Below are 12,525 nucleotides of genomic sequence, written 5' to 3' on the forward strand. Positions count from 1 at the left end.
CTCTCATACTTACATTCGTATACTTACGTATGTCTCTCTTTTTAAACCAGGTATTCCCAATCACCTGTCATTTTTCAGCACATAAATCTACAAGCTTTTCACCATTTCCATTTACAACATTGAACACCCCATGTATGCCAATTATTGCCTCAACTGCCACATTACTCACCTTTGCATTCAAATCACCCATCACTATAACCAGGTCTCGTGCATCAAATCCACTCACACACTCATTCAACTGCTCCCAAATCACTTGCCTCTCATGATCTTTCTTCTCATGCCCAGATGCATATGCACCAATAATCACCCATCTCTCTCCATCAACTTTCAGTTTTACCCATATCAATTTAGAGTTTACTTTTTTACACTCTATCATATACTCCCACCACTCCTGTTTCAGGAGTAGTGCTGCTCCTTCCCTTGCTCTTGTCCTCTCACTAACCCCTGACTTTATTCCCAAGACATTCCCAAACCACTCTTCCCCTTTACCCTTGAGCTTCGTTTTACTCAGAGCCAAAACATCCAGGTTCCTTTCCTGAAACATACTACCTATCTCTCCTTTTTTCTCATCTTGGTTACATCCAAAAACATCTATACACCCCAATCTGAGCCTTCGAGGAGGATGAGCACTCCCCGCGTGACTCTTTCTTCTGTTTCCCCTTTTAGAAAGTTAAAATACAAGGAGGGGAGGGTTTCTATCCCCCCGCTCCTGTCCCCTGTAGTCGCCTTCTACGACACGTGAGGGATGCGTGGGAAGTATTCTTTCTCTCCTATCCCCAGGTATATATATATATATATATATATATATATATATATATATATATATATATATATATATATATATATATATATATAGTGCCATTGTACAAAGGCAAAGAGGATAAGAGTGAGTGCTCAAATTACAGAAGTATAAGTTTGTTGAGTGTTCCTGGTAAACTATATGGGAGGGTATTGATTGAGAGGGTGAAGGCATGTACAGAGCATCAGATTGGGGAAGAGCAGTGTGGTTTCAGAAGTGGTAGAGGATGTGTGGATCAGGTGTTTGCTTTGAAGAATGTACGTGAGAAATACTTAGAAAAACAAATCGATTTGTATGTAGCATTTATGGATCTGGAGAAGGCATATGATAGAGTTGATAGAGATGCTCTGTGGAAGGTTTTAAGAATATATGGTGTGGGAGGCAAGTTGTTAGAAGCAGTGAAAAGTTTTTATCGAGGATGTAAGGCATGTGTACGTGTACGAAGAGAGGAAAGTGATTGGTTCTCAGTGAATGTAGGTTTGCGGCAGGGGTGTGTGATATCTCCGTGGTTGTTTAATTTGTTTATGGATGGGGTTGTTAGGGAGGTTAATGCAAGAGTTTTGGAAAGAGGGGCAAGTATGCGGTCAGTTGTGGATGAAAGAGCTTGGGAAGTGAGTCAGTTGTTGTTCGCTGATGATACAGCGCTGGTGGCTGATTCATGTAAGAAACTGCAGAAGCTGGTGACTGAGTTTGGTAAAGTGTGTGAAAGAGGAAAGTTAAGAGTAAATGTGAATAAGAGCAAGGTTATTAGGTACAGTAGGGTTGAGGGTCAAGTCAATTGGGAGATAAGTTTGAATGGAGAAAAACTGGAGGAAGTGAAAGTGTTTTAGATATCTGGGAGTGGATCTGGCAGCGAATGGAACCATGGAAGCGGAAGTGATCATAGGGTGGGGGAGGGGGCGAAAATTCTGGGAGCCTTGAAGAATGTTTGGAAGTCGAGAACATTATCTCGGAAAGCAAAAATGGGTATGTTTGAAGGAATAGTGGTTCCAACAATGTTGTATGGTTGCGAGGCGTGGGCTATGGATAGAGTTGTGCGCAGGAGGGTGGATGTGCTGGAAATGAGATGTTTGAGGACAATATGTGGTGTGAGGTGGTTTGATCGAGTAAGTAATGTAAGGGTAAGAGAGATGTGTGGAAATAAAAAGAGTGTGGTTGAGAGAGCAGAAGAGGGTCTTTTAAAATGGTTTGGCCACATGGAGAGAATGAGTGAGGAAAGATTGACCAAGAGGATATATGTGTCAGAGGTGGAGGGAACGAGGAGAAGTGGGAGACCAAATTGGAGGTGGAAAGAGTGATCGGGGCCTGAACATGCAGGAGGGTGAAAGGCGTGCAAGGAATAGAGTGAATTGGAACGATGTGGTATACCGGGGCTGACGTGCTGTCAGTGGATTGAATCAGGGCATGTGAAGCGTCTGGGGTAAACCATGGAAAGCTGTGTAGGTATGTATATTTGCGTGTGTGGACGTATGTATATACATGTGTATGGGGGTGGGTTGGGCCATTTCTTTCGTCTGTTTCCTTGCGCTACCTCGCAAATGCGGGAGACAGCGACAAAGCAAAAAAAAAAAAAAAGTATTCATACTACTTGCCATTTCCCCACGTTAGCGACGTAGCGTCAAGAAGAGAGGACTGAGCTTTTGAGGGAATATCCTCACTTCGCCCCTTTCTCTGTTCCTTCTTTTGGAAAATTAAAGAGAGCGGAGCATTTCCAGCCCCCGCTCCCTTCCCTTTTAGTCGCCTTCTACGACACGCAGGGAATACGTCAGAAGTATTCTTTCTCAACTATCCCCAGGGATAATATATATATATATATATATATATATATATATATATATATATATATATATATATATATATATATATATATATATATATATATATATATATATATATATCTTTTCTTTTTTTTCTTTTCATACTATTCGCCATTTCCCGCGATAGCGAGGTAGCGTTAAGAACAGAGGACTGGGCCTTTGAGGGAATACCCTCACCTGGCCCCCTTCTCTGTTCCTTCTTTTGGAAAATTGAAATAAAAAAACGAGATGGGAGGATTTCCAGCCCCCCGCTCCCTTCCTTTTTAGTCACCTTCTACGACACGCAGGGAATACGTGGGAAGAATTCTTTCTCCACTATCCCCAGGGATAATATATATATATATATATATATATATATATATATATATATATATATATATATATATATATATATATATATATATATATATATATATATATATATATATATATATATATATATATATATATATATATATATATATATGTATACTCCTGAAACAGGAGTTGTAGAAGTATGTGATAGAATGTAAGAAAGTAAGTTCTCGATTAATGTGCGTAAAACTGAAAGTTGATGGAGAGAGATGGGTGATTATTGGTGCATATGCACCTGGGCATGAGAAGAAAGATCATGAGAGGCAAGTGTTTTGGGAGCAGCTGAATGAGTGTGTTTGTGGTTTTGATGCACAAGACCGGGTTATAGTGATGGGTGATTTGAATGCAAAGGTGAGTAATGTGGCAGTTGAGGGAATAATTGGTATACATGGGGTGTTCAGTGTTGTAAATGGAAATGGTGAAGAGCTTGTAGATTTATATGCTGAAAAAGGACTGGTAATTGGGAATACCTTGTTTAAAAAGCGAGATATACATAAGTATACGTATGTAAGTAGGAGAGATGGCCAGAGAGCGTTATTGGATTACGTGTTAATTGACAGGCGCGCGAAAGAGAGACTTTTGGATCTGAATGTGCTGAGAGGTGCAACTGGAGGGATGTCTGATCATTATCTTGTGGAGGCGAAGGTGAAGATTTGTATGGGTTTTCAGAAAGTAAGATAGAATGTTGGGGTGAAGAGGGTGGTGAGAGTAAATGCGCTTGGGAAGGAGACTTGTGTGAGGAAGTACCAGAAGAGACTGAATACAGAATGGAAAAAAGGTGAGAACAAATGAGGTAAGGGGAGTGGGGGAGGAATGGGATGTATTTAGGGAAGCAGTGATGGCTTGCGCAAAAGATGCTTGTGGCATGAGAAGCGTGGGAGGTGGGTTGATTAGAAAGGGTAGTGAGTGGTGGGATGAAGAAGTAAGATTATTAGTGAAAGAGAAGAGAGAGGCATTTGGACTATTTTTGCAGGGAAAAAATGCAAATGAGTGGGAGATGTATAAAAGAAAGAGGCAGGAGGTCAAGAGAAAGGTGCAAGAGGTGAAAAAGAGGGCAAATGAGAGTTGGGGTGAGAGAGTATCATTAAATTTTAGGGAGAATAAAAAGATGTTCTGGAAGGAGGTAAATAAAGTACGTAAGACAAGGGAGCAAATAGGAACTTCAGTGAAGGGGGCTAATGGGGATGTAATAATAAGTAGTGGTGATGTGAGAAGGAGATGGAATGAGTATTTTGAAGGTTTGTTGAATGTGTTCGATGATAGAGTGGTGGCAGATATAGGGTGTTTTGGTCGAGGTGGTGTGCAAAGTGAGAGGGTTAGGGAAAATGATTTGGTAAACAGAGAATAGGTAGAAAAAAACTTTGCGGAAGATGAAAGCCGGCAAGGCAGCAGGTTTGGATGGTATTGCAGTGGAATTTATTAGAAAACGGGGTGACTGTATTGTTGACTGGTTGGTAAGGTTATTTAATGTATGTATGATTCATGGTGAGGTGCCTGAGGATTGGCGGAATGCTTGCATAGTGCCATTGTACAAAGGCAAAGGGGATAAGAGTGAGTGCTCAAATTACAGAGGTATAAGTTTGTTGAGTATTCCTGGTAAACTATATGGGAGGGTATTTATTGAGAGGGTGAAGGCATGTACAGAGTATCAGATTGGGGAAGAGCAGTGTGGTTTCAGAAGTGGTAGAGTATGGGTATGTTTGGAGGAATAGTGGTTCCAACAATGTTGTATGTTTGCGAGGCGTGGGCTATGGATAGAGTTGTGCGCAGGAGGGTGGATGTGCTGGAAATGAGATGTGTGAGGACAATATGTGGTGTGAGGTGGTTTGATCGAGTAAGTAATGTAAGGGTAAGAGAGATGTGTGGAAATAAAAAGAGCGTGGTTGAGAGAGCAGAAGAGGGTGTTTTGAAATGGTTTGGTCACATGGAGAGAATGAGTGAGGAAAGGTTGACCAAGAGGATATATGTGTCGGAGGTGGAGGGAACGAGAAGTGGGAGACCAAATTGGAGGTAGAAAGATGGAGTGAAAAAGATTTTGAGTGATCGGGGCCTGAACATGCAGGAGGGTGAAAGGCGTGCAAGGAATAGAGTGAATTGGATCGATGTGGTATACCGGGGTGGACGTGCTGTCAATGGATTGAATCAGGGCATGTGAAGCGTCTGGGGTAAACCATGGAAAGCTCTGTGGGGCCTGGATGTGGAAAGGGAGCTGTGGTTTCGGGCATTATTTCCTGACAGCTAGAGACTGAGTGTGAACGAATGGGGCCTTTGGTGTCTTTTCCTAGCGCTACCTCGCACACATGAGGGGGGATGGGGTTGTTATTCCATGTGTGGCGAGGTTGCGATGGGAACAGATAAAGGCAGACAGTATGAATTATGTACATGTGTATATATGTATATGTCTGTGTGTGTATATATATATGTGTACATTGAGATGTATAGGTATGTATATTTGCGTGTGTGGACGTGTGTGTATATACATGTGTATGGGGGTGGGTTGGGCCATTTCTTTCGTCTGTTTCCTTGCGCTGCCTCCCAAACGCGCCAGACAGCGGAAAATATATATATATATATATATATATATATATATATATATATATATATATATATATATATATTTTTTTTCTTTCAAACTATTCGCCATTTCCCGCATTAGCGAGGTAGCGTTAAGAACAGAGGACTGGGCCTTTGAGGGAATACCCTCACCTGGCCCAATTCTCTGTTCCTTCTTTTGGAAAATTAAAAAAAAAACGAGAGGGGAGGATTTCCAGCCCCCCGCTCCCTCCCCTTTTAGTCGCCTTCTACGACACGCAGGGAATACGTGGGAAGTACTCTTAATCCCCTATCCCCAGGGATATATATATATATATATATATATATATATTTATATATATATATATATATGAGTGTGGAAGTCGAGAACATTATCTCGGAAAGCAAAAATGGGTATGTTTGAAGGAATAGTGGTTCCAACAATGTTGTATGGTTGCGAGGCGTGGGCTATGGATAGAGTTGTGCGCAGGAGGATGGATGTGCTGGAAATGAGATGTTTGAGGACAATGTGTGGTGTGAGGTGGTTTGATCGAGTAAGTAACGTAAGGGTAAGAGAGATGTGTGGAAATAAAAAGAGCGTGGTTGAGAGAGCAGAAGAGGGTGTTTTGAAATGGTTTGGGCACATGGAGAGAATGAGTGAGGAAAGATTGACCAAGAGGATATATGTGTCGGAGGTGGAGGGAACGAGGAGAAGAGGGAGACCAAATTGGAGGTGGAAAGATGGAGTGAAAAAGATTTTGTGTGATCGGGGCCTGAACATGCAGGAGGGTGAAAGGAGGGCAAGGAATAGAGTGAATTGGAGCGATGTGGTATACAGGGTTTGACGTGCTGTCAGTGGATTGAATCAAGGCATGTGAAGCGTCTGGGGTAAACCATGGAAAGCTGTGTAGGTATGTATATTTGCGTGTGTGGACGTGTGTATGTACATGTGTATGGGGGGGGGGGTTGGGCCATTTCTTTCGTCTGTTTCCTTGCGCTACCTCGCAAACGCGGGAGACAGCGACAAAGTATAAAAAAAAAACAAAAAAAATATATATATATACATAGAGAGAGAAAGAGAGAGAGAGAGAGAGAGAGAGAGAGAGAGAGAGAGAGAGAGAGAGAGAGAGAGAGAGAGGTGCTTTGAAATACTTATATCCACAGACCTTAGAGATCCGAGGTTTATGTGAAGTGTGTGTGTGTGTGTGTGTGTGTGTCTGTGTATTTGGAGGGGGGAGGGGGAGTTTGGTTGGTCTGACCTCAACACAAATTGATAAGATAAATTAAAAATAAAAACGGTCCTTTCTAAAAGCAGTAGCAGAAAAGAATACCACATTAAAGCCCCCCCCCCCCCCACCCCCCCGAGGGAAATCCGGCAGAACCAATACGTGGCAGGATTAATATGACCGAAGGTAATTCATGTAGGAAAGTATACGTGGTCACACGAATGAGTGGGCCTCCATGGTTGACCTGCTGGAGGAGGGTTTTGAGGGCCTTCTCTGGTCTGTCCGTCCAGTGTGGGAGGATCTATAAGTAACTGTGGTAAGTTCATGACGAGGGAGTCCACGTCTTGCTGCACATGTATATGGTGACTTGATCATACGAGCTGGAGGTGTGCGGGCCTCACAGAAACGCTTCCCTGAGACCAGCCACCAGCTCATCCATATTGTCCACCAGCCCCTCTGAGGCAGCCACACTCACTTTACGTGCAGACAATGGAGCCTCCTCTTGCATGGAGGGGAAAATATGCTCGAGAAACATATCGGCCAAGTCCTTCAAATCATCCTTTACAGTGTAGGGGCAGGCATTAACGCCACCATTCGTCAGAGCCAGGTACCTGTCTTCACTAGGCAGGTGGGCAATGGTAGATGCAGTATATGATGCCATTCCAAAATCTATAATATTGATCTTTGGAGGGAGTGAAAGGTGGTGTGGTAGGGTTACTAGAATATTACCGGGGTACAGGTCATAATGTATGATGCCCAGGGCGTGAACCTCTTGTAAACGTAAGCAGATCTGTAGCCCGATCAGACCCAAGTATCTGTCGGATAAATGATGATCCTTCAAGAGTTTCTGCAGCGTGTGGTGGCCCTCGAAGGATAGTACAAGACACAAAGGATCGTAAGAGACTCCAAGAAGTCTTGGGGCTCCTCCAGCGCCGTTCAATTTCTGCATAAAATATGCTTCCATTTCCAAGTCGTGTCGAGTCAAAAGTCCATCATGGCCCAATTTAATGACGGCCTCATTGTTGTGCCACCTCACAAGATGGGCTGTTCCAACACATCCACAACCCAAGACTTGGCCGTGTGAGATGATCTTATCAACCTCCAGTCCAGAGACAACTTGCATCTCCCACATTCTGATAGAGGTAACATACACCAAATATTTGGACGTTTATATACATGAAAATTAGCCATTTTGCTCAGATTACATTTATTTATGTAAAAATTTAACAAATATATAAGCTTTTTAAATTATCTTATATATATTTATGTATATATATATATATATATATATATATATATATATATATATATATATATATATATATATATATATTACAAAGAATTACAATTTTGCGCGTGATCAAGAAATGTTACTTCTAACAGAGAATCCAGCTGTGTTGATGTCACAAAGTCTTTTTGTAATTTAGAAAAATACAGTAATTTAAGTAATGATGATATTAATATCTGTAAGGGTTTAGTGTATGCCAGTTTGTCAAAACCAGTGGAAGCTAATGACCCTTAAAGATTCATAAGAGCTATTAACACCTTAAAAAAAGACAAGGATATACATATTACTAAAGCAGATATGGATAACACTGTTGTGATTTTAGACAAAAGTAACTATTTATCTAATATGAATGATCTTCTAAATGATAACACAACATATTCGAAACAGTAAAAATCCCGTAGAAGTAGTTAATTCTCATTTCAATAAAGAAATGAAGTTGTTGAAAGGTAACATTTCTCTTATCAAAAATTTGTCATCTTTGTCCCCTTCATTGCCATATATGTATGGACTTATCAAAACACATAAACAGAATTTTCCAGCAAGACCTATAGTGAGTTCAGTAGGCTCCATCACATATAAATTATCAAAATGGTTAGTTTCTTTATTAAGCCCTTTAGTGGGTAAGGTATCAAATTCTAATATCATGAACAATGTAGATTTAGTCAACAAGCTAAACAATATCAATGTTAATTTTGATTTCAAACTTGTTAGCTTTGATGTTTCCTCACTTTTCATTAAAGTTCCAGTTGATGACATTTTAGAATATTTATTTGATGTCTTGGATGATATTCATTTACCTGTTTCAAAGTCTAATTTCATTGAACTGATAAAATTGTGTATAAAAGACTGTGTATTTCAATTTAATGGAGATTATTATGCTCAAAAATTTGGTATGGCAATGGGTAACCCTCTTTCACCTGTATTAAGTAATCTTTGTATAGGAATTTTTGAAACAAAATTACTAAAGGATATCTTACCTTCTAATGCAATCTGGTTTAGGTATGTAGATGATGTTCTTTGTGTTTGGCCAACAAATGAAAATTTACAAATATTTCTCCCCTTACTTAACAATTTAGTACCTTCCATCAAATTTACTGTAGAAAATGAAAATAATGGTATACCATTTTTAGATTGCATGATACATAGACAAGGAAACAAGTTTAAGTTTAGCATATACAGAACACCCACCAATGTATGCTCAAATGTCCATTATTACTCATCTCAACATAGAGTTAAATTATCATCATTTCAATCTATGTTCCTAAGGGCTTTACGTATTTGCAGTCCAGACTTTATTCATGATGAGTTTGAGAAGATATATTCTATTGGATCTAAGTTAAAGTACCCTAGATCTTTCATTGATAAATCCCTTAAGTTAGCAAAGAAATCATTATATAGAGTTGAGCCCAAACCTCCCATTGACACCAAGAATCTTTTAGTTCTCCCTTTTAATAATAATTTCACTTTGCTTCCCATGCTTATTAAATCCTTTAATGTAAATGTTGCCTTTAGCAACAATAATACTATAAAGAATATCTTAATCAGGAATTCACCAGAAAATTCTCTTGGTTGCATCTATAAAGTTCCTTGTGGAAACTGTGATAAATTCTATGTTGGTCAGACAGGTAAGGTTAGGATCTTTCTGTTAGACTTAAGCAACATAAATATAGTATAAGAACGGGACAAGAATCAAATGCCTTGTTTAATCATGTTAAAAACTATGATCATTATATTGAATGGAGTAACGCCATCTCAGATGTTAACTCTAACTCTATTACCAAGAGAAATATCATTGAATCTTCTATTATTAAAGACACAAAGAATTATAATCTTAATATTAGTGATGGTCTGTACAAATTAGGTAACTTTATTGTTGATAAGATTTGTAAAATGATAAGTTTATGAACGCTCTCTGTATGTTTTGGACAATCACATGTTTACCAAATGGCGTCCTAGTTCGTCTCTTCGATGTATATCAACTGACTGTTATATTTCCCTCTTGTGTCTCCCCTGATGATGTGATTATTACACGAAAGTTCACTTGGGAACTTTTTATGTTTCATTTTCCCCGTGGTCTCATAGGAATATATATATATATATATATATATATATATATATATATATATATATATATATATATATATATATATATACATAAACATATATAAGATGATTTAAAAAGCTTATATATTTGTCAAATTTTACATAAATAAATGTAATCAGAGCAAAATGGCTAATTTTCATGTATATAAACGTCCAAATATTTGGTGTATGTTACCTCTATCAGAATGTGGGAGATGCAAGTTGTCTCTGGACTGGAGGTTGATAAGATCATCTCACACGGCCAAGTCTTGGGTTGTGGATGTGTTGGAACAGCCCATCTTGTGAGGTGGCACAACAATGAGGCCGTCATTAAATTGGGCCATGATGGACTTTTGACTCGACACGACTTGGAAATGGAAGCATATTTTATGCAGAAATTGAACGGCGCTGGAGGAGCCCCAAGACTTCTTGGAGTCTCTTACGATCCTTTGTGTCTTGTACTATCCTTCGAGGGCCACCACACGCTGCAGAAACTCTTGAAGGATCATCATTTATCCGACAGATACTTGGGTCTGATCGGGCTACAGATCTGCTTACGTTTACAAGAGGTTCACGCCCTGGGCATCATACATTATGACCTGTACCCCGGTAATATTCTAGTAACCCTACCACACCACCTTTCACTCCCTCCAAAGATCAATATTATAGATTTTGGAATGGCATCATATACTGCATCTACCATTGCCCACCTGCCTAGTGAAGACAGGTACCTGGCTCTGACGAATGGTGGCGTTAATGCCTGCCCCTACACTGTAAAGGATGATTTGAAGGACTTGGCCGATATGTTTCTCGAGCATATTTTCCCCTCCATGCAAGAGGAGGCTCCATTGTCTGCACGTAAAGTGAGTGTGGCTGCCTCAGAGGGGCTGGTGGACAATATGGATGAGCTGGTGGCTGGTCTCAGGGAAGCGTTTCTGTGAGGCCCGCACACCTCCAGCTCGTATGATCAAGTCACCATATACATGTGCAGCAAGACGTGGACTCCCTCGTCATGAACTTACCACAGTTACTTATAGATCCTCCCACACTGGACGGACAGACCAGAGAAGGCCCTCAAAACCCTCCTCCAGCAGGTCAACCATGGAGGCCCACTCATTCGTGTGACCACGTATACTTTCCTACATGAATTACCTTCGGTCATATTAATCCTGCCACGTATTGGTTCTGCCGGATTTCCCTCCGGGGGGGGGGGGGGGGGGGCTTTAATGTGCTATTCTTTTCTGCTACTGCTTTTAGAAAGGACCGTTTTTATTTTTAATTTATCTTATCAATTTGTGTTGAGGTCAGACCAACCAAACTCCCCCTCCCCCCTCCACATACACACACAAACACACACACACACACACTTCACATAAACCTCGAATCTCTAAGGTCTGTGGATATAAGTATTTCACAGCGCCTTTCTCTCTCTCTCTCTCTCTCTCTCTCTCTCTCTCTCTCTCTCTCTCTCTCTCTCTCTCTCTCTCTCTCTCTCTCTCTCTCTATATATATATATATATATATATATATATATATATATATATATATATATATATATATATATATTATCCCTGGGGATAGGGGAGAAAGAATACTTCCCACGTATTCCCTGCGTGTCGTAGAAGGCGACTAAAAGGGAAGGGAGCGGGGGCTGGAAATCCTCCCCTCTCGTTTTTTTTTAATTTTCCAAAAGAAGGAACAGAGAAGGGGGCCAGGTGAGGATATTCCCTCAAAGGCCCAGTCCTCTGTTCTTAACGCTACCTCGCTATCGCGGGAAATGGCGAATAGTAAAAAAAAAAAAAAAAAAAAAAAAAAAAATATATATATATATATATATTTTTTTTTTTTTTTTTTTTTTTTTATACTTTGTCGCTGTCTCCCGCGTTTGCGAGGTAGCGCAAGGAAACAGACGAAAGAAATGGCCCAACCCCCCCCCCCCCCCATACACATGTACATACACACGTCCACACACGCAAATATACATACCTACACAGCTTTCCATGGTTTACCCCAGACGCTTCACATGCCTTGATTCAATCCACTGACAGCACGTCAACCCCTGTATACCACATCGCTCCAATTCACTCTATTCCTTGCCCTCCTTTCACCCTCCTGCATGTTCAGGCCCCGATCACACAAAATCTTTTTCACTCCATCTTTCCACCTCCAATTTGGTCTCCCTCTTCTCCTCGTTCCCTCCACCTCCGACACATATATCCTCTTGGTCAATCTTTCCTCACTCATTCTCTCCATGTGCCCAAACCATTTCAAAACACCCTCTTCTGCTCTCTCAACCACGCTCTTTTTATTTCCACACATCTCTCTTACCCTTACGTTACTTACTCGATCAAACCACCTCACACCACACACTTTCCTCAAACATCTCATTTCCAGCACATCCATCCTCCTGCGCACATCTCTATCCAT

At 40.5% G+C, this 12,525-nt stretch overlaps 2 protein-coding genes across 2 annotated transcripts; one reads left to right on the forward strand and one right to left on the reverse strand.

The window, feature by feature from the left end:
• Positions 1-7,125: 7,125 nt before the first annotated feature.
• On the reverse strand, positions 7,126-7,860 carry LOC139765338 (casein kinase I gamma-like). Its single transcript, XM_071692715.1, has one exon. The coding sequence runs from the start codon at positions 7,858-7,860 to the stop codon at positions 7,126-7,128; it is 735 nt and encodes a 244-aa protein (XP_071548816.1).
• A 2,444-nt stretch (positions 7,861-10,304) lies between these two features.
• On the forward strand, positions 10,305-11,039 carry LOC139765339 (casein kinase I gamma-like). Its single transcript, XM_071692716.1, has one exon. It carries the CDS (start codon positions 10,305-10,307, stop codon positions 11,037-11,039), a length of 735 nt encoding a protein of 244 aa, XP_071548817.1.
• The last annotated feature ends 1,486 nt before the right edge of the window (positions 11,040-12,525 follow it).

This window comes from Panulirus ornatus, chromosome 54, assembly GCF_036320965.1.
Source record: "Panulirus ornatus isolate Po-2019 chromosome 54, ASM3632096v1, whole genome shotgun sequence".
Classification (NCBI taxonomy): domain Eukaryota; kingdom Metazoa; phylum Arthropoda; class Malacostraca; order Decapoda; family Palinuridae; genus Panulirus; species Panulirus ornatus.